A 23,518-nucleotide genomic window follows, 5' to 3' on the forward strand; every position below is an offset into this window, starting at 1 on the left:
ACACATATATGTGAATAATTGAGAAAAGCATTGACGAAACTATTTTCTATTTTTAGATCAATGGAATTTATGTTCATTGGATTGCTACATGAATATATTTGTAAATGAAGAATTAAAAAACTATTTAAAGATTACAAAGAAAATATAAAAATTGGAACAAGCAATGCTTTTCGACCATAATGAGTCGCTTGATCCCACAATTCAAGAACAGACGATCCTTCTTGAAGAGAATGGGTCACCTATTATCTCAATTACAAAAATAAAAATTTTAAAAGACATGCAAATTTTATAAAGAATAAAGGTGTACTTGAAAAACAGAAAAATAAACAGCAATTTTCGATATTTTGCTTCGTATTTTTAAGAAATATTTTCAGTTTTTATTTGTAAATGAAAACTAAAAAATTAATCAGAGGAAAAAAAATGAAATTGAGAGAAAATGCGCATTTTTGCCATTTTTTGAAAAGTTTTGACGCGTTTTAAAATTTTTACGCCCGCCTTTAAATCCCTTTTCTTTTTTAAAACTACATTAAGTACACTATCTAATAGATATTAGATTTGGAAGCAATCTAAGAAAGACTTGAAGAGTGGGATATTTCGGGTTTCATTTTTCATTTGCTTATGTTGTCGTCGGCAAGGAAGCTGAAGTTCTCTATGTTGCGTGATTTTCTGGGTTTCTTCTTTCTTCGTCTCCGTTATTTAGGTGAGTTTCTTTTTTCTTTGTGGTTGGCGGAGACATGTGGTGGGTTGGGGTTTGTTTCTTTTTTTTTTTCATTTTAACTCAGGTTAGGTTCGTTGGGTTTTATTAATCTTGTTTTTGTAGAAATTTTGTTTGTAATACTACTTGACATTGTTTTGCTAAGTTCAACAAATATTTTATGTTGAAGATCAACTTGATTCGAGATGGTCTGTTGTTTTAACTTCACCACAACATCGTACTTTTGTTGAAGAAGATGTTCTTAGAGATACTACGATGGCTCACAATCCATTTGTCATATGGTTGCCAAGTATCGATGAAAATGATAATGAGGATGAATGTGAGAGTGGCTATGTTTGTAATGATTGTAAGGGGATATGGATAAACAATATCTTCTAAATAAGTTGGTACATATATTTATTAACTTATGTTTTAAATAATATTTATAACATTTATTATTATTCATTTAATTATTTTTTTGATCCGCTTCATTATGTATTTTCCACTTTTAATTAGGAAAAATGCACCTCACCAAATCTTAAGAACGATGGTAATATTCTTTAAATTTTCATTTACTAAATTATAAATTTAATAATGATTAATATTTTATTTATTTTTCATAAGTGTTAATAACTTTTTTAATTTTTTCATATGCAGTATGAGGGTATAATATCGTCAACAAGAGGACGTCAACTTCCATCTCAATGAGTATGCATTCATGGAAGTTTAATTAATATTAAATAAGTTATGAAAAAATACAATAGTTTACAAATTATGTCAAAATATGTCAATGAGTTAATATTTAATTTATTTGATAATTAATTTGTCATGAAAAACTACATATTTTAAATTTTTGTATTCTAATTATTCTGGATGAAGCTAGTTTTAGTTTTTTTGTATTTTAATTATTTTTATATTTTTACTATTTTAATAATATTCACAAAATTAAAAATTAAAAATGAATGGGCGACGCATCAACAAGAAACAAGGTCGCCTAACATATTTGGTGACCTTTACTTGCCTATCTTTAGCGACTAACAAATCTAGCAATGTTTAAAATAGAGTCGCTAATATCATTTTTAGCGATTTTTCAAAAGATAAATAAAGAGTCACTATAAGTAATGAAAACTACGTCGCTATGGTTGCTAAAAAGGCAACTCTACTTATAAGTCGCTTGTAGTATCTTTATTTAGCAACTCTACATGAAACAGTCGCTAGAAAATACGTCGCTATAAGTTGATCGAAATAATAAGTCGCTAAAAATTTATATGCGTCGCTAAAAACTCATATATAGGTGACTTATATAATGCGTCGCTAAAATAAATAAGTGTCAGTAAAAATCCAAATAATGAGACTCTCATAAAGAGTTGCTAAAAGTCGATCTATGTCATTAAAAACTCTAATTTGGTGACTCAAATAATGCATCGCTAAATGTGTATATTGTAGCCAAAAATGGAAATATAGGCAACTCTGATAAAAAGTCGCCAAAAATCGATGGTTGTCGCTAAAAACTCTAATATCGGTAACTCACATAATGTATAGCTAAAAATTGACATATAGGCGACTCTCATAATGAGTCATTAAATGTCTATTTAAGTAGCTAAAAACTCAAGGATAGGCGACTCTGATAATGGGTCGCTAGATGTCTTTGTATTTCGCAATAAGATGTTAGGCGACTCATTGGAATACGTTGTTGTTTATTTTTTACGACGCATTTATTGCATTATTTATCAATGCAATTCTAGTAGTGCATAGATTAAAATTCAAAATTTCAACGAAATTTTTACAAAATTTTCATTTTTTCAACTTATGAAAAGGAAATTTAGCTCCTAAATGAAAATGGATATAATATCCATAAAAATTTCTGATATTATTTTATAATTTTTATAAAAATTTCTGCCTTAATATTCACATCAAAGCCATCACAATTTGATTAAATAATCTAAAATTTTTGTTAAAATTTCTGAAATTGCCATGAATTTTTAAAATTTTTTATAAATATTACTAATGTTTATTAAATTTTTTTTGTCAAATTAACATTATTGATATTTTTTATTTTTTATTTTTACCTTTTAATTGCTTTCTAATAATTAAGTAAATAAAATAAAAAAATTCACATTTAATTAACAATGTTCAAAATTACACTAGATAAATTTATATATCAAATTTTTAAAGAAAATTAGTATCACAAGTTACAAATCTAATTGCTCATTATTATATATATTTAACAAGCAATGAATATTCTTTTGAAGCTCAACTATCAAAAATTTATATCGATAGCATATTAACAATTACATGCAAAATTATTAAGGGGATATATCTTTTAATATTACTTAGTATATTCATATTTTAAAATGAGAATGAGAAACAAACTAATAATTTTCAACTATCCAAAAATTCTTAATGGCATTGAAATAATATTTATAAAATATAATGTAATTGTAATAATTGTTTTATATATTTTAATTTTATTAAATATATATTTTGTTTTTGCATATATATTGTTATTAATAATAGTATACTTATAACCATTAACGTTTACTATTGATTATGAGAAATATAATATTTATTCAATAGTTTTACAATTTTTATAGACAATTTGATAAATGATTGATTAAATAAGTTGATACTAAAATTCGAATAAAAGTTTTTCATTTTTTAAAAGAAATTCTAAAAATTCAATAATTTTTTTATTTTTTAAAATAAATTTCCATTATTTTTATGAGCTTTTATCAATATTTGGTGCTTTTCAATATTTCTATGAAAATTTTCGTATTTCGATATTTTAATATTTTCATTGATATCAAAATTTTGAATTTTAATAAGAATTTATACTAAAAATAACAATGTTTTAAGGAATTGAAAATAAAATCTACTTATTAATAATGTAAGTAATTTTAGAGAAAAATAATTAAGTCGAATCCAATGTAGTACCATATCCTGACATATAAAAGAAAACCTGAAAAATGATCAAGATGTTATACATATATGGAATCCAATTTCTAGTGATTTTTTTAACATCAGGGTCAGAATTTAGATTAAAAGATTATATTTGTCATTAAAAAACATTACATAAAAGACAAAAGATGAGAAAAAATTGTAGGTGTACAAAAACTAATTAATCAATTGATGAATAGTTTTTCAATTGCATAGAGCCTTAATGAAAGATATATATGTCGTAAAAATTTTATACATCATACCCAAAATTTGTATACAAATAATAATAAAAAAATTGCAAAATATAAAAGTAATAAATTTTCATTTCCATTTTTCAAGCAAATTTTCCTCTTCAACGTAATTTTTATTTTTTTCTTTTAATAATTTTTTTATTGACATAAGCATTATAATTTTGTTTTTACAAAGTCTATATTTATATTTAAAAATTAATAAAAAGCCTATCATTGTATATGAAAGTCTAGAAATATCAATTAAAGTCTTCTAAAATAAAAGTCTATAAATATCCTTTCGATAACCTTTTTAAAAACAATTTTTATGAATCAATCTTGTAAAATGAAAATTCTAAATTTAATTTTAAAATTTAAAAGCATGTTTGATGCTATATTGAAAAATATTTTATGAGAATGGAAATGATAAAATTATGTTTGATTAATGTAAATGTGATATCTATCTCTATATATATATATATATATATAAAATTTTTGTTATATATGTCAAAATATTCATCAAATTTATTTATCAAATAACTCGTAGTAAGATGCTATTGTTTAACATATTCATATAATTTAAATATAATGGTAAGCTTTTAAATGAAAAATTAAATTTAAATAACGATTAAATATTGCCACAACATCTATCAAGGGAATCAAACCCGCATCTTCTCCTTGGCAAAGAGAAATTTTACCATTTGACTATGCTCATTTTATTAATAAATTTAATAAATATTTTGACAAATTTAGCATTATTAATATATATTATATATATAATGTAATGTTAGATGTACCAAAATGTTATCCAAATTTATTTACTAAATAACACTTGTTAAATTATTATTGATTGATATATTCATTTAATCTAAATATGAAAAAATAAATACTTAAATGAATAAATGAATTAAAAAAATAAATCAAATAAACATTGCTATATCATCTACCATATCATTTAATAAATAAATTTGATGAATACTTTAACAAGCTTAGCATTATTAATATATAAATACAATTTTGATATAGTAAAGAAGTGGTAAGGACTTTATGATAAGGATAGTTTATGTGGCAAGATACATCGTCTAATTAATATCACATCATTTAAATATGTTTTATTTTATTTTTTTATGTTTTAATAAAACATAAATAGAAAAGTAACAACATTGTCATATTTACATGAACCTGTTGAAAACTATTATAAAAGTTTATTTGAATTTTTCTTAATTTGATTGTTTTTTTTTTTTTTTTACATGACTACCAAGATGGATATTATGGCTTACCACATATGATATCTTTACCATAATATATAAAATAAATATGTTTATATTTAAAATGGTAAATATTATCTATATCTTTTTATATATTTGTTTTCAAAATTTTTCAAATTCATATAAAAATATTATTTGGACTTTTTTAAATTTACACATATTTTAAAAAATGTTTTCAATTTTTTTTTTCAAATTAAGCTATCGAACATACTTTTAGTCATTTTTTTAATTTATTAAATGAAAAATTGTTTTGTAAAGCATAGACCCTAAAAATGTATGAGAGTTGTAAACGCCATGAAAATTATTCTTAGAAATCTAAGAACTACTACAAAGTCAATCACTACCCAAAAAAGTCAATAGAAGTGTTTTAAAATCCAAAATTAATACATCAAACTCTAATCAACAATAATTAATATTTTTGTTGCAAAATAACACCCTTAGAAATTAATTTGTTAATATTCCCTGAAAATAATAATAATAATAATAATAATAATAATTTGTTAAGAGAAAAGCAAATGAGAATCCATTAAGGGAATGTTTGTTTCACAGGACTGGCCAGGTCAGGACTGGACACAGTCCCAATGAAACGTTTGGAAGCTCCAAAAAAGGAAACGGAACAGGTTGTCACAAAGGAGAAACAGTCTAATTAAGTTGGGGTATAATTGACCCGCTCGTTTCCATGGGTCAACACCGGACAGTCTAACTTAGAAACCCCATATTGAAATCGTTCTTTATCTCAAGTCTGCTCTTCTTCTTGTCGCACAAATTTGACGAAACCGATGAGATTTCCTTCTCCTTCTTCTTCTTATTCTTCTTCTTCTTCATTTTCTTCTTCAATTTTTTTGCTGTTTGAAAACTGTTAGACCTGTTTGGCAGCCACAGCAATCATAAAAGATAGAGGTGAGTTTCTCTCTTTCTCTAACTCTATTGTGTCAGCTTTTCTCTACGTTTCTCTCATTTATTTTTCCATATTTCCATCTATGTATTCATCTCTTTTGCTGTCATAGTATATGTTTTTTTTTTAATCGTTTATATGGAATTGAAAAGAAAAAGGAAAAAAAAATAAAAAAGCTAAGAATAGAGAGAGAATCAGGTTAAAAAATAGCTGAAAATAGAGAGAGAATAGTGAAAAACTTTCAATTGATGGCTTCTCTTGGGAATGGACCAGCTGTGCCTGAACATGAGAAGATCATCCTCCAGTTTGGAAAAAAAGTAGGGAAAGACTTATTTACCATGGATTACCGATATCCATTTTCGGCATTTCATGCATTCCCAATCTGCCTTAGCAGCTTTGACACCAAGATTGGTTGTGAATGATACATGTAAGAATCAAGTTTGAATTTCATTAATCTGAAAGCTGAAACTTTCAGAATCTGATAGTTGAATTATAAAATAATAACTCAATGCCTCAATTGTGTATATATATATATATATATATATTTTTTTTTTTTTTCGTTTTAATGTATTATTATATTGGTCCAGTTACTGCCTTTTTGGTCTATTTTAGGTTTTACTTTAGGGGTTGTTTTTATAATTTTTTTACAGTTTTTTTTTTTATACATCACTATTTAAATGTGTAAAAATTATAAAATTATTTAATATAATATTATTATTTCTAAAGTATTTCTAATTCATATCATTCCAAAATTATATATCTTTTACAAATAAATTATTTTTTTATAATTCTAAATTGACTATATACAATCCCATAAAAATTAATTTTACTAGACTACTTTTCTTTTCTTTTATTTATTTTTTTTTCATTTTGAATTTGGGTTGGTTTTCATCCTCTTTATTTTTTTTTTTATTACTTTTTAATGGTATGGCGTGTTATTTATTTGAAAAGAAAAAATCAACCATCAAGAACAATGGAGAATAATTGGCGACTGGGATTGACATAACTTATGAACATATTTGGAATATTAGAATTTGTTTAATCCAACAATTTTGTAATTTTTTTTTTTGTGAAGTATATTTTTAGATGGTTCGATCGTAAAATTTTGTACAGCTAAAGATGTTCGGTTGTAAGCTTCTGAATATATTAAAGCTGTTCAGTTGTGTACTTCTAAATATCTTCAAAACTATAATTTATTATTTTGAAGCGGTCATTCATAAACTTCTGTCCATATCTTCAAATGTTGGGTTGAAAACTTCTGAAAGTTCTCATTTTGTTTAGTTGTATATTTCTGAACATGCAACTCCACACGAATACAATTTTTGATGCTCGGTTGTAAACTTTTGTGCAACTTTAAAATGATTACCCCTTTTGTTGTAAATGTATTGGCGTAATCAACAACGCATTCTTATCCAACACTTCTATCATCTATATCTTTTTCATCTTGCATATATTTTACATTCAATTATATGTAAGTCATCAATGATTAAAAAAAAATTGGCATATTTCATAATACACGATACTTAATATCTGTATATATATATATATATATAATGTTCGACAGATAAATGTTAAACGTGTTAAGAATGTTCGGATGAACGCTTTTGAATAATTAAAAAATATTCGATTTTAAACTATCAAATAAAAGACTAATTTTAATATAACAAGATTAAATATAAGAGTGTTGTTCCAACCTAGTCGTTGGTAAGCGATAAAAAAAAAAAATCAAAACTAAAGTAATCATCATAAAATAAAAAAATAAAGAAAAATTAAATACATCTTACTATGTCATATTTTTGGGCTAATTTATGAATAATTGTTGTATCTGCAACTCTAGTTCATAATGAAGTATAAATTACATGAAGATATAACCTATTATTTGAGAGGAAAAATGAAATTGTATAAAGAAATTATTTAAATAGATTTAGTTAATAAATATCTTTAATAATAATTTTAAATAAAAATAAAAATATAAGTAACTAATAAAATTATATAGATTCCACACAGTCGTGCGACTAGAAACTCTTTTTATTTTATGGCACTTGGAATAAAATGTTATTTTTCTCTTTTGAAGGTGATTTCCTTGCTCGCTTCGTATGCCGATGATGCAAGACAAGTGCTACAACTTATTTTTGGGTTTTGCTTTTGCCGGCTTGAACTTGATTTGTCAAATTGGGAAGAGCTCGTAAAATTAAGATTAGATAAAGTAGCTTTGGAACATAGACAACCATAATGTTTCTTGTGCTGTATATTTTGTTTTTTTCCATGTAAATAGCAACAATATTTTCCAGAAATTTGGCTTATCCTAATTCTATGTTGGCTCATCATGTCTCATAGTGTTAATGTTATGTTTTATTTTACTTTTTTTGATATCACGGAACATGATTGTTTATTTTGCAAAGCTTATCATCATCGGTGTATATCCCTTCAAAATGGCCTAATATAGAAAAATATAACGTTTTAATGTACTTGTCAAATAAAGCTACTATCATATATGATGTTAAATTATTTTTATTTTTAGTTAATTGTTATTTATAAAATTCTATGTGATAATTTAATTTTAATTTATTTTTAAAATAAAATATTAATATAATTTGTAGGTGTAAAATATATTAATATAATTTATGAGTATTAAAAAGGTTAAGATTTTGTATGTAAATGTAAATATATAAATGTACAATTTTAATTAAATATAATATTTTTTTGTAAATATAAATTATGATTTAATTTTTCATTTATAAAAATAATTATTTTAAATAATTATAAAATAATTCATTCAAATCCATATTCTATACTAAATATAAAATAATTAATCCACTATTCAACTCAAAACTATACCAAATAGGACTAATTCTTCTCTCTCCAATCCTGTTCGATCAAGACCAAACGTGCCCTAAGAAGCGAGTGATAAAAAAACGACGTCGAATTGAACAAAGTTGGAGATCCCTCTGGTTATTTTCTGTGTCTTCCATTTTCTTTTGGGTCCATTTTCTTTTTGGGGTTACCGAATCGCTTTCATCGTTTTAAGTTCTTGGTGTTGAAGGACATGGAAGCCTCACAGACTAACAACGAAATCCCTAACCCTAGCCTTAACGTGAATTCCATATCTCTATCTTCGGCCGTGTGGCCCACCATTGACGGACCACTGGGGCTCTCAGAGGAAGAGTCACTCAGCTATGCATCCAAATTCTACAAGTTTGGCTTCGCTTTGCTTCCATGGCTTTGGGCTGTCAACTGCTTCTACTTTTGGCCCGTTCTCTTTCATCGCCGATCATTCCCTAGCATTCACCACTGTATGCCATCTCTCTCTCTCTCTCTCTCTCTCTCTCTCTCCATGTGGTAAATTGTTACTTATTTTGAAAGAGAATTGATCAGCTAATTCAGCTTCTTGGAAATTTTTATAGCTTTAGTTGGTTGAAGAAAATACCTTGATTTTTGGTTGGAGTACTAGGAATAATTATTATTCGTTAAATATGACAGAAACTGTCTTAGTTTGGGAGTAGCATAATATTGTTATGATGCTATTCGACACTTTAATTGGCAGCCACATGACTGAAGAGGTGGGAACTCTAAAATTTGTAGTTTACAGCCTTCTGGTTTCTTGTGGTTCTCTAATATGGTTCTCTTTACCACATAGCTTAGAGCTTCTAGGTACTGTTATGTTGTTTCGAAAATAATCAGCCTATAGTTATTCATTTTATAAATTGTTTACTTGTCTTCCTTTGCTTGTTGGATTCTACAGAGCTTGAATGAAATGTAAAGAATGAAATGAATACTTTGATTGAAAGAGGTAACAAAAAATTGTTACCCTTTGACGGGCAATATTTAAAACTTTACGTTTAGATCAAATAAGGGGAAATTGTTGTACGTGGAGCTGTGAAAAGGCCTTGTAATAATTCATAAAAAGAAAGGATGGGGTAATGCTTGTATGTGGAATGAAATTCTTCTTTTGAAGTCCGATTTTAGATCTTCTGGACATTTGTGATCGAAAGGTAGATACAATGCTATATAATGTGGGAGACATTGTCTTCAAAATATGATTACCTGAAGGTTGCAATGGAATTTTACCAATGCCTAAGCCTAGTGGCTTTAAATGAATTTGTTTAAAACATCCTTTATTCTAAAGTTGGGAGGTGTTCAACTATTTTAAACAAATTTCCTTTCTCACAAAAGAGGAACAAGTATTTATTTCTAATTTAGATTTTAATTCGTAAGAAGCGTTTGAATTCTTTGAGATGGTTGTTGCCGCTTCAAAATTCATTATTGTATGATTTCACATGTCTTGAAGTATCTAAATTCTAAGCTCCAATGCTTCTAGCCATGGTCAAATGCTCACAATCTTCTACAACTTCACTAGTAAGTAATTATGTATTGGTGCTTGGCGAAAAATAAATAAAGATAAGAAAAGAACTAATAATAGCCATATTTTTTTGTGCCACTCTCCTTTGCAATGATGTCCTCAAAAGTTGATAATTCCAATGGCTTGAATTCCATTTTCTAAACTTTAACTTGTTAAAAGAACCTATAGGCTAATCCATTAAGGAAATATTATTTCATTTCCTTTTCTTCAGGGTTTTTTATTTTTTTATTTTTTTATTTTTTAATTTTAATTTTTTTAATGAGAGACATAATTATACTAATACAAAGAACAAAACGATGGGGCAACAGAAGACCTATCAATCTAAATAGATTAAGCAGAAAATATGGAAATGCAAATAAAACAACCATATAATTATGCTAAAATTAAAAATTACAATCCCTTCTAATCTGATGGAGGGAAAAGAACTCCATCAAATGTATTTAGAAAATCCAAATGGTACCAGAATGTTTAGATTTATGATTTATACTGAATGGCTTTGTGAAATAATGACTAATCAGCATATTAGCAGTTTGTTATTTCCAAGTGATCCATCTGAAGAGAGGTAGATAGGCTTGGCAAGTATGATGCAAGATACTTGTCCTCCTATGTCATGATGTTTCCATTATTAGTTAAACAAAATTTATGGTATATTTTCTTAAGATTTTAAAGGTGCACTGCCATATGCATGAAGGTTGCAGGGTGTAATTTGATTGTTGATGTGATGCTTGTGATTTTTGGTTGCATGATATCTTGAAGTAAGTTATATTTTGACCTTCAGCCTATATATTCTTCATGGTTTTGATTGGTTTTTAAAATAATTATGCTATGTTTATTCTATGGTGCGACTTCCTACATGACATGCTATGCATATGCCTTGAGGTCGCCTTGTGAATATGCTATGCATTACCTTTGTTCTAAAAGTATTACATGGAAAAAAAATTAGTAAAAGAGAAGCAAAACACTCGCTGTAGATTGACGCTTCTAATTAAAAGAAAAGAAATAAAGAAAGGCAGGAGAAAAGAAAGAGAAGTTTGGAATAGTGAATCTTTCTTGATATTCAACTACAGAAAATAAATTACAGAACTTCTCTATTTAAGAATACAAGAAGAAACCTCTAACTGATATTGTTTAACAGCTCTAACAGTCTTAACTAAAATGCCAATTCAGCATAACTGCTAAACAGCTCTTAGCTAGTTGTATTAATAGAATGCTATGTTAGCTTACATGTTAACCCATAGAACAATGGCACATGTTGCACAAGCTTTGCATTTCCTTAACATCTTTGTATTGTTCTAATGCTATTGTCATAATATGCTTCCTCAAGCCAAAAGAGGATATTTTTGCTGGCCTGATATTCAAGAATAAATAAGTTGACAACGAACAAATTTAAGAACCACAACTATTTAGAAGAAGTAGATGCAGAAATATCTCTGAACCTGATGTATATCCGGGGACTTCCTTGGAAGAAATAGTGCAGGTGTCACATACTTGTAGTTTACTATGAAGCCACTGAAATCTGGTAGTTCCAATTAGTTGTTTTGGTGGAAATATCAACTGTTTGCTCAGCTATGAGAATATACCTGACTTCAAGTAGTATATCCAAAACTCTATGTCTTACAAAATGTAAATCATTCTGATGTAGCACAGGGAAAGTAGAAAAGAAAATAGAAAATTAGAAGAATGGATTCTAGCATCACACTAGAACAGTTTTAGGAATTACTTCCAAAATTCCTAGGCATCACATTTAGTTTTGGCTTTCATTTGCATCACATCTAGTTTTGGTTTGTATCACACAAAACTAGAGAAAATAATGTCAAAAAAATATTTGTATTATCCATCAACTGTCTCATAAGGTTATAGTGAACCCTATTTATAATAAAACCACCTAACAACATAAGGAAACAAATAATAGGAAACTCTAATTAAATAAAGAAACTAAATAATAGAACCACCTTAAAAAACATAAGGAAACTAAAATAGTAAAAAACCCTAATTAAATGAAGAAACTAAATAATAAAACCTCCTTAAAAGGAAACTAAAATAATAAAGAACCCTAGGTAAATAAGGAAACTAAATTAAACTAAAACTATTTGAATCCTTAAAGGTCCCAATTAGCCCATCTTCATCCTTGCTCATTTCAAAGTTTGGGCTTTAGAATTTGGTTTTCCCCTCATTTCATAAGTTTTTAAAAGTTGTTTCCATCTTGCATCTATTCTTTGTTTCCTTCCTACATCAATCCCCCTAGCTTAGAAAAACTCGATCCCAGCGAGTTGATGGCATGAAAGTGCTCATAGAGTTCTGGATTGAGTTTTTGAATTTCTCTATCATAAAGAGAATACTTTTGCTTGTCTTCATTAAGCTTCTCACTGAAAAATGCAATAGGATGTTCTTCTTGGCTATGTATACCCCCAATACCCACATTTGATGCATCACAAGCTTTTGTTGCTGTCTTGGTCCAAATAACTGCGTCTAGTGAAGCATCTACTTCATCTTCTTCTTCTTCCAAAATCAAGATTAAGACTCCATAGTCAAAGTTCTTTTCTTCTTCCTTTTGTTGTTCAATTGTGAGTTCAGGAGAGAGTGCTGGAGCAGTTGTCTTTGCTGGCTGCTTTTCTTGATTTTGATTGTCATTGGCTTCAAAAGCCTCATCTTGTTCATTGTTAGTTAAAGCATTGCTAGACCCAGATACTTGCACTTCAATATTGCTAATCCAAACATTAAGCTTCTCCAATTGTTCTGCATACTTATTAATATCACTTCAAATCTGCCCCTATAATTCCTTCCAAATCGTAAAGACATGACTCCTTAAGCCGAAGAAAACAAATTTATTTCACCATGTACTGTTCTCGGAGGAAAAAGCATTTCCAGGGCTCTGATTAAACCATCTACAGAAGTGAGAACTTCCCTTTCCTTAAAATCATCTGCCTCTTGTTCTATGTTGCTTAGGGTTATTTCACCAGGTACTGTTCTCGGAGGAAAAAGCATTTCCAGGGCTGTGATTAAACCATCTATGGAAGTGAGAACTTCCCTTTCCTTAAAAAGCATCCGCCTCTTGTTCTATGTTACCTAGGGAGACTGTTCACATGCACTGTTCATGTAGTGGTACTGTTCCCAGGGAGGCCTAGAAACCTTGCTCTGATACTAGATATGATGTAGGATAGGTAGAGAAGAAACAAACCAAAAAAAAAAAACAAAAAAAGAGATGGGATTCTAGCATCACATTTGAACAATTTTAGGAATCACTTCCAAAACTCCTAGGCATCACACCTAGTTTTGATTTACATCACACAAAACCAAAGAAAACAATCTCAGAAAAGTATTTGTGTTATTCACCAACTGTCTCATAGGGTTATAGTGACCCCTATTTACAATAAAACCACCTAACAACATAAGGAAACTAAAATAATAGGAATTCCTAATTAAATAAAAAAACTAAATAATAAAACCACCTTAAAAAAATAAGGAAACTAAAATAATAAAAAACCCTAATCGAATGAGGAAATTAAATTAAACTAAAACTACTTAGATCCTTAAAGGTCCCAAATAGCCCATCTTCATCCTAGATTGTCCCAAATCAAAATTTGGGCCTTAGAATTTGGTTTTCCCCTCATTTCGTAAGTTTTCAAAAATTGTTTCCATCGTGCATCAATTCCTTGTTTTCATCCTGCATCACATCCTCTATATGCATCCTGTCATGATGCAATGTACCAGCCCCTACATTATCACACCAGATGATTGGATTTGAGGGATGGAGTTGTAATTCTTTGATTAGATTTTTGAACCAGCATAATTTTGAAGTTACAAGAGCCAAAGCTCTGTATTCTTTTATGTGCCTTCCAAGTAGTAATATTGACCCTGAAGACATGGTACCCCACTTGTAGATTTCCTGTCATCAGGATTACTGGCCCAGTCTAAATCTGCATAGGCCTCAAATAACAACTGTTTTGTGGATTAAAGTTGAAGATGTAATCCATAGGTAATGGTGCCTTTTAGATACCTTAAAAGCTTTTGGCAAGCTTCCTAGTGAACTGTTGATGGGCAATGCAAAAACTGACTTAATTTATTCACAGTAAAGGCAATCTATGGTCTAGTCAAGGTGATAAATTGCAAAGCTCCAATCGTACTTATGTAGGCTGAAAGATTATCAAATGTATCACCATCTCTAACAGAAATCTGTTTGCCACTAAACATGGGTGAAGAAGTAGGTTTGGCACCTTCCATTTTATTTTTCAGCAAGAGATCCTTTTATATAATTGCTTTGTCACAAGATCATATGATCTTGAGACCTTTTTACCTCAACCCCTAGAAAGTTAACTCAGCAAGGTGTTTTAGAGAAAAAAATGGAATTTTGTTCCCCTATAGTTTGGTGATAGCTACTGCATTATTACCAGTGATTATCACATTATCCACATAGACCAAGATTTAACTAATAGAAAGGTTTAGAATTAAGAAATTGAAACTCTCAGAGGTTGAGTTCTTTGACCTTTTATGAACCAGAACTTCTTTCGGCTTTTTTCCCCAGTTCCTCTGTGCTTGCTTAAGCCATACAAGGTTTTATGAAGTCAGCAAATATAAGTAGGATATGATTAGTTTATGAAGCCTTTAGGTTTGTGCTATTTAGACCTCTTTAGACAGATCCCCATTCAAGAAAGCATTGTTAAAATCCAGCCGTCTAACAATCCAGTGAGTAGACATCACTAAGGACAATTACAATCTGATTATTGTTGGTTTAATTACAGGGCTGAAAGCTTCAAAGAAATCGAGACTTGGCTGTTGATAGAAAACTCTTTGCAACTAGTTTGGCCTTGAACCTTTGAATAGAACCATCTGACTTGTAGTTAGTTCTGAATGCCTACTTGTTTTCTGCAACATTCATGTCAGCAGTAGGAGGTACAAGTTTCAAGGTGTGATTCTTAACCAAGGATGAACATTTTGCATCTATGGTTTCCTGTGATTGTTTGACAAAGCCTCTTTAACTGACGTAGGTTCAACATCTGATTTAGAAGCTACAGGAAGCAAAGGATGCTTTGTGGACAGATAGCTCTGGTTTTGTAAATCATAGGATGAATAGACTCAGACTGAGGTATAGGCTGCTGGGAAGAAGGAAGCTGCAAGGAAGACTGTAAAGGTTAAGAAGCAGCAGCTTGAACAGGTCATTCTACAGATATGTCAGGAGCTGGAGCTGACTCACAATGTTTAAAAGAAGAAACTGGATTACATTCATCTTGTGGAATAAGGGTAGGAGAGGAAATAGAAGAGGAACCTTTGTAATTTGAAGATGAAGACTCAGATTGAACTCCTGAATCAGTAGGAATTGATTATGAGAATTGATAGAGATGTTTGACCAGTGAAAGGAAACTTATTAACTACAAATAGTGGTGCAGTGAACATTTTAGACCTAGAGGTAGGAGATCGACCATTTGTATGAGGACTGATAGAAAAGGAAATCATGTTCATTGAAAATCACACTGCTTGATATATATCCACTTCCTGAACTGTGAAGACACCTATAACTGATTTATATAACCTATAAATACACATTTTGTTGTATGATATTGAAACTTCTGTGTATTGTAGGGTTTAGGAAAAGGAAAACAGGTACAACCAAATTTGGTTTCCTATCATAGAACCTCAAAAAGACTGTTGTTGAATTAGATTGAACAAGAAAGTCTGTTTATTAGATAGATTGCACTATGAAAAACTTCCCATCGAAAAGAAAGAGGCATAAGAGCTTGGCATAGTTCTAATTCTGTGATGTGCCTATGGTTCCTTTCCCATTTTGAGGATGTAGATGGGGGACAAGGATGCCAAAAAACAATACCCAAAACTGATTACTTGAGAGGCAAGGCAAGTAAAGCAAGAGAAAACGAAGAGAATTTTTGGAATAGTAAATATTTCTTGATCTTCAACTTACTGAAAATGATCACAGAATTTTCTTTTTAAGAATATAGAAGAATCTCTAACTGATGCTGTTTAACAGCTTTATTAGTCTTAACTAAAATTCCAATCAGTATAACTACTTCTAAGCTCCCGTTAGCTATTTGTATGAACAGAATGCGATATCAGCTTACATTTTAACCTATAGAACAATGACATGTATTGCAACAAGCTTAGCATCGGTATTTTTCTGAGGCTATTTCCTTAGCACTAACAAATAATTCTTTTTTTGTAGATGTTATCAGATCAGCAATTGGGTTCACTGTATTCACTGCTGTTCTCTCTTCATGGGCTCTTACTTTTGCCATTGGAGGTGAGCGCCTCTTTGGCCCTGTGTGGGATCAGCTAGTGATGTACAATCTTGCTGACAGATTAGGCTTGACAAGTTGGAGCTAATCGTACGTGTACCTTCTACACCTTTTTCCCTTCACCTAATTTTCTTTCTTGCTATTGATCATTTTTTTTTTCCCGTGTCTGTAAGATGTCAATTTTATATCCTATCAATTTGAAAAATATTCCTAATGCTTGACAAACAATGCTGAAAATACAACGTATATATGTACACACACATATTGTGTGTATATAATTTTGATATGTTGGAACATAATTTTCTCCTTATGTTGAGAGCCTATTGATGTTGCAAGTGGCAAGTGCTAAGGATAGTCACTTGCCTAAGTAAGTGAGGTGACACCTGAACACTTTAAATATCAGATTTGGGAACGTTATTCTCTCTGTATGTAATATAATATATTTGCATATTTTGTGTTATTCACGAGTGCAACCACCCTTGGCACCCGGTGCACATGTGACACACAAGGTCGGCTTTCATGGGAATTAAGTGAGACTGCTTTCTAGCTTTTTAGACCTTTTAGCTGTAGAAATTGCTTGGGAGCTTTGGTACTGCATTATAATATATGGCACTTGTAGAAGGAAAGGAAGATTGGGTAACTTAGTGGAAGTGCCTAAAATTTTTAATTTCTGAATACTTCTCTAGAAATTGCATGTAGATAATTAAAACTCTACAGATCTTAAATACTCTGGCTTGGGCATTAACTGGAGAGAGGAGTGCTACTAAAATATTTCTCCTAAAAGTGAATCTTACGTGCATTTTTTCGTTTTTAATTTAGTGGGCACTTGGTGTAGACTCTTCAAGTAAGTTTGCTTAGGACTTTCCTCAAAAGAGTTGGTATTTCAAGCTTTTGAATGCCAAGGAAAATAGTCTTTGATCTTGTTTAGAGCCCCATTGAGGTACGTCAATCATGCTTGGGCCACTAAAGGGATGGATTTGGCCGTGTAAAGTGGTTCCATGACCTTTTGGTAGTTCTCGCGTCGCTACTTGTGGCCCTGCTTAATGGAAAGATATTAAAAAAAACAAAAAAAAAAAAAAAGAAAAAAAAAAAAAAAGAAGGTTTTAAGAAAATTTTCAAAAATATGAAAAATAAATTCTACGGAGTCAAGACGAGAGCATCACCGGAAACTGCTGGGTGCCTCCTTGCAGGTCGACGGGGTCTTCTTAGTTACTTGCAGTGGCTGGATGTTCGGAAGATCAAAACCCAAAAAAAGAAAAATAGTCACAAAATATAAACGAAAAAAAGAAAGAAAAATGATAACAAAATTTAGGAGAAGAAAAAAAAAAATTGAAGGTTTTTTACTAAATTTGTATGAGATGGATGTGTAGAGAGTAATTTGATTGGTGTAAACAGTTTTGAAAGGCCCAATATAAATACGGAAGACTAGAAGAGGGCAACTTTTGGGGTCACGTTTCATAAGCCGGGAGAATTGAGTGGCAGAATATGATGAATCAATTTCCCTAAATGTTTATTAATTAAAAGGGCGTTTCACAAAAATAAACTAAAATAATAAATAATATAAATAATTAATTAATTAAAATGGAAACAATGTAACTACTTTCAAAATTACATTGAAATTATGCTATTCAAATGTGGCTCTATAAAATTATATTGTTTGTGTTCACAATAATTTCATAATTAGCAAATGTAAGAAATTTGTAATTAATGATTTAACCACAAGAGTAGCTCAAGTGTCATTTTCTTGGGACACTAATTCAATTAAGCTTTTTATATCCTAACCACTAAAGGTATAAAAATGATATGGGTATATATTGTTTGTTACCAAATGTAACTAAACAAATTGAAAAAGACATGTAAATTAAAGACCTTTCCAACTATGCTAGCTAGTCATCATAGTAACCCACAATAATTTTTTAGTTGTGATCAAATTGGGTTTAGTTTTAATAACCCTATAGCTACAAATTCCTCCATATGAAGCAAAATGGAAACTGATCCAAATAATCTGTCAGACCAATTTGAAATGATCTGGCATCGGATCAAATGTCACTATGCTCAAATCAAAAGAAAATTTCGGTTGGAGATTTTTCTTGGAAAATTATAAATTTAACGGACTTTTTTTAATTAATTTTTAAATCAAAATTAGCTTTGAGTTCTGCTCTTTTTTGTTTTTTGTTTCCACCTTAAAACTGAAAAAAAAAGAAAAAAGAAAAAAGGCCATTTTCGTCTCCTTCATGCGTATCCTTGTTTATATGGCTAGGAAATTTCATTTTATTGTCATTGTTTTCTGCCCATCTTAATCTTTTTTCTCTTTGGTTCCCTTGTTGATAAAATCATAGTAAAAACTTTATTTTTTAACGGTTGAAATATTGTAACAAAATTTCATTTTAAATTAGCTGGAAAAGAAATGAAAATCATGAAATGGTAGTTTTCTTTTGGAAAGATATTGTTACTTCAGGGAAGCTTAAAGTGGGCCCCACAAATCCAGATATGGGGGGCTTTCAAATGCCCTAATCGAGTACAAAGTAGAGGGATTTTTATTAAAGGAATTAGTGGGCGTTGATGTGGTAGTCAATATTTTTATCTTGATGTTTTCAATCAATTAAGTGCTTAATAATGTCACAGATGGCGCAGTTGGGTGAACGAAAAAAGGAAAAAAGAAAAAGAAAAAAAAATTAATACTTTGGCTGAAATGTTAGAGATAAAGGGAAATGGGAAAGCTATGTTCTTAAATGGGCTTCTTTAGGTGAGGTAAGGTAAGATACTATCTTATATGAGTATTACTAAAGAAAATAGCATTTCTTGTTTAAGCCAATTTCTTTTATATATATATATATATATATATTACGACAACTGGCATGCTAATTAAGCACCATAAAATTTCAGTGCTTAAATCTAATAATTGACAATATATTTGTTTAGCCCATATTTTTTCGCTAAAATAAAGATAGATTTTACTTTTTATTTATCTGTTTTATTTTAGTTTTTTATATAGGATTATTTATTTGTTTTATTTTAATTTTTATATAGTTTGTTTTCTTATTAGATTCCAACAATTTTTGACTACATAAATCACCATAACGATAGGATATGGAGTTGAGTGGCTTTTTTTTTTTTTTTTGTTTTTTAAGTAAATGACATGAATGATGTTTTTTCCTTGTTTATGAGGAGTCATAAATGGTTTTGTGGGTTGTGAGTGTCATTATAGCCATGAGTATTATGGTTGCAAGTGTTATGGCTAGTTTTATGATCATGATCATGAACATGATGAACGTAAACATTGTTATGGTTACAGTTACCATTGCTGGTGTTATGGCCATGAACATATTAGAGATGTAAATTGCTTATTTAGCATGAATGGACTTGTGACCACATTTTCCATTGTGTGAAAAAGTAAAGGTTCAAATATCCTATAATCTATATTTTTCAGATGATAAATCTACTCCTATTTAAAAAAAAAAAAAAAAAAAGAAGAAGAAGAAGAAGAAGTATCTCCAAAAAGGAATTTTTTTTTTTAAAGTTTAAATAAAAAAATTGAATAATTAAATACATGTAAAAAATTAAATGGAAATTAGCAAATTAAGCCAATAAAATAGTGTATGTATAAAATTTATGTTTGATCACACCACAAGTAATTTACATACTATGCATTAAAAAAAATACTCACGGGTGTTACTACCGCAAATGTTAACCGTCAGTGTTATGACCGTGGATGGTATTATGGATGTAAATTGCCTATTTAGCATGAATGATCTCATGGCTACTTTTCGTATTGTGTCGAAAAGTGAATGTTCAAGTATCTTTCAACCTATATTGTCAGAATTCTTTTTGGATTTTTTACCAGATCTTAAATTAGCTCCAACTAAGAAAAACTCTATCGAAAATTATATAAAAAAATCTGGTAGCATCTTTTATGAAAATATACCTTTTCCAAAATTTTCGTATATAAAAAACATACTTTAAAATATGCAACCACCTTATTCTTTCCTCCTTACTATAAAATTTTCATAAAATTGTAATAAAAAAAAAAAACTAAAAAAACACAGCGCAACAATAATTAAATAACCAAAATAGTTTTATATAAAATGCTCAGTTTATAGTTTAGTATCAGAACAGTCTAGAATTTATTTAAAGAAACACAAATGTTACAAGTGGAAGAATTAATAACAATAATATAGAGGGGGAATGGAAAGAGGAAATATACTCGAATGCAATAGCAGTAGAAGGTAGTCGGAAGAGCGTGCAATTGGTGGTTGATTCGCCAACTACCTAGACCTAAAGAAATGAGTTGAAAAATGAAGAAAACTAATGAGATACTAATCATCCCAATGGATGGCACCCATCTAGTAAATAAAAATAATATTAACGTTAAATATAATACTAATAAGGAAAATTTAAGAAAATTAAATAAAAGTAAAGAAAAATTTAGAAGAAAAAATTTTCTTTCAAAACCCTCACTAATTCGCTTAGTTTGAAAAGTTTCCATATTAAGAATCATTTTCACAAAACCCATAATTTTGTATTCCAAAATATTTAAATATTATAATGGAAAATAAAATGAAATAAAATAAAACAAAATAAAATTAATTTACATTAAAATAAAATTAAAATGAAACAAAATATCATTTAGATAAATATCCCAAAAATATTCTTTTAAAATAAATAAGTAAAATTAAGGTGAAAATAATATAATATATTAAATATTATATTAAAACAATTAGATAAATTAATAAATGGTTAATTAAACATTTTAAAACCATAAATTGAATAAATATATAAACTAAAAACATTTTTAAACATATACAAGATATATACCCAATGTATCATATTATATACTAAGTGATGCCAGATAAAGCTTAGTGTCCCAAATGCCCCTTGATAAAAAAGAAAAAGAAAGAGTTATCTACATTCAAACATTTTGGATCCCAAAGCGTCAACACTAACAACCTACCATCTTACGGCTAGCTTAACTCCCATATGATGGCTAAATAATACCTTTGCACTAACCAATAACAATGACAATATAGAACACTGATATTGCATAATGCATCTAAAACAACTGAAATGTACAAATTTTACCAAAGTGCCATTTTATAAATTTTTACCGGGTTATTACAATATACCAAACCTGTATAACTTATTGAATTGATTTAATTGTATTTATAAAAATCATGAATTTTATAAAAAAATACTTTACCAAAAATATATATAATTTTCCACCAAAATTTATTTTAAAAATCTCATGCAACCATTATTACGAAAATAATCATAAAGCACGTTTATCACAAACACATAAAATAACAATTTTTTAATTAATTAACACAATATTTAACAAAAATTCATAATAGTAAAAAATAAATTAATTCCCCAAATATGCTTTAGAAAATGTACCACTCACCTAAGAATGCAAATCATTGTAGATTCTCCACGGGATTCGTTCGTCGGTTTATATAGGTGCCTAAAATTTCAACAAAATAAAACGTCCATTAAAATATTATTTTATTATTGGGTATTTACCACACAATTTACCCAATTTACCCAAGGGTTTAAACATAAACCTCAACCAAAACTAGTAACCTATGTACCAATATGAAGCTTAAGGTACGAGGGTAACAGATCGAGTCTTAACTATTCAAAATTTGACCAACAGTGGTCGGAATCTTACTGGAAATATGCAACCAAATTAATGTTCCAGGATCTCACAAACTAGTTTGAATTAAGCCAAATAGACCTTGAATTTTGGATTTAAGAGGGTAAAAAATTGTGGGATAGGGTTGGTGGATTAGTCAGAAACTTGTTGAAACTGAGAGATCGATGAAGTCGTCTCTGTCATCGGAAAAAGTCACCAGTATTGACATGTCGGTGGTCTATCGACTATGAATTGGCTGGTTTTCGGATGGGTAAGAGGATGGTGATAGTGGTGAGGTAAGATAGTGGTTGAAAAAGGGTGAAATCGACCGAGAAAGTTGCTATAGTCATCGCTACCAGAGAAATGCTTTGATCTTGGCTCATCACCTGCTAGCATGCCGTGAAATTCGATAGGCCGGTGAATCATTGAGTGGTCAATCTGGCAGGGTGGCACAATTGGTAGTCAGAGATGTGTGGATCAGCTGGTGAACAATGGCTACCACTCTCTCTCTCTCTCTCTCTCTCTCTCTCTCTCTCTCTCCAAGTGACCCAATTATAGCCACCCTTGGTGCCATTGTGCACTCACGGGAGTGGCTCTCATGCTAACACATGCACATGTCAATTGGTGTATTTAATTCCACGTGTTACACATGTTGTCCAAAAATACTTAGTAAAGCCAGTAAAAAAAAAAAAATAGTTACAATTTTATAGACCCATAATTTTTCAACCATAAATCCAAATTAAGTGTGTCATTAGTATATAGACTTGAATCGATATGTACTATACAGTGGTACATAAGTCAAAGCCAAAATTCATACAAATGAAAAGTCAACCTTAGGTTCATTTAATCATTTCCAACCATACATTGTTTTGATCATAACATTTTGATGTCAACTTTCGATTTTAACATGCTACTAATTTACGAACTCGTGGTAATAGATATTTTATAATGGTGTCAGAGGTCAAAGTGAAATTTCACCCATATAAAAAAATCATATGTGAAACCCACTTGGTCAACCCCAATCAATTCCGATCAACCTTAGTCAAAATGTAAAAAAGTCTTATACACTTTGGTATGGGGTGTTATATATATCTTTTGGATGATAAACCTACTACTCTAAAAAAAGAACCATACCCCGAAAAAAGGAAATTTTAAAAAATAATTTAAATGATTAAAAAGTAAATAATTAGATACATGCAAAAAATCAAATGAAAACAAGCAAATTAATCCAATAAAATAGTGTGTATTTAAAATTTAGGATTG

The 23,518-nt window shown here is 29.4% G+C and overlaps 1 protein-coding gene across 2 annotated transcripts; it reads left to right on the plus strand.

The window, feature by feature from the left end:
- Positions 1 to 8,865: 8,865 nt before the first annotated feature.
- Positions 8,866 to 17,086, plus strand: LOC107425671 (probable gamma-secretase subunit PEN-2). Of its 2 annotated transcripts, none has more exons than XM_048479705.2 (2): positions 8,866 to 9,314; positions 15,367 to 16,505. In XM_048479705.2, the coding sequence occupies exons 1-2, from the start codon at positions 9,068 to 9,070 to the stop codon at positions 15,420 to 15,422; spliced, it is 303 nt and encodes a 100-aa protein (XP_048335662.2). In that variant the 5' UTR covers positions 8,866 to 9,067; the 3' UTR covers positions 15,423 to 16,505. The 2 variants fall into 2 exon arrangements, with proteins under 2 accessions (XP_048335662.2, XP_015891175.1); XM_016035689.4 differs by lacking the exon at positions 15,367 to 16,505 and adding an exon at positions 16,554 to 17,086 and having other exon boundaries at positions 8,876 to 9,314.
- The last annotated feature ends 6,432 nt before the right edge of the window (positions 17,087 to 23,518 follow it).

This window comes from Ziziphus jujuba, chromosome 7 (genome assembly GCF_031755915.1).
Source record: "Ziziphus jujuba cultivar Dongzao chromosome 7, ASM3175591v1".
NCBI classification, from domain to species: Eukaryota; Viridiplantae; Streptophyta; class Magnoliopsida; order Rosales; family Rhamnaceae; genus Ziziphus; species Ziziphus jujuba.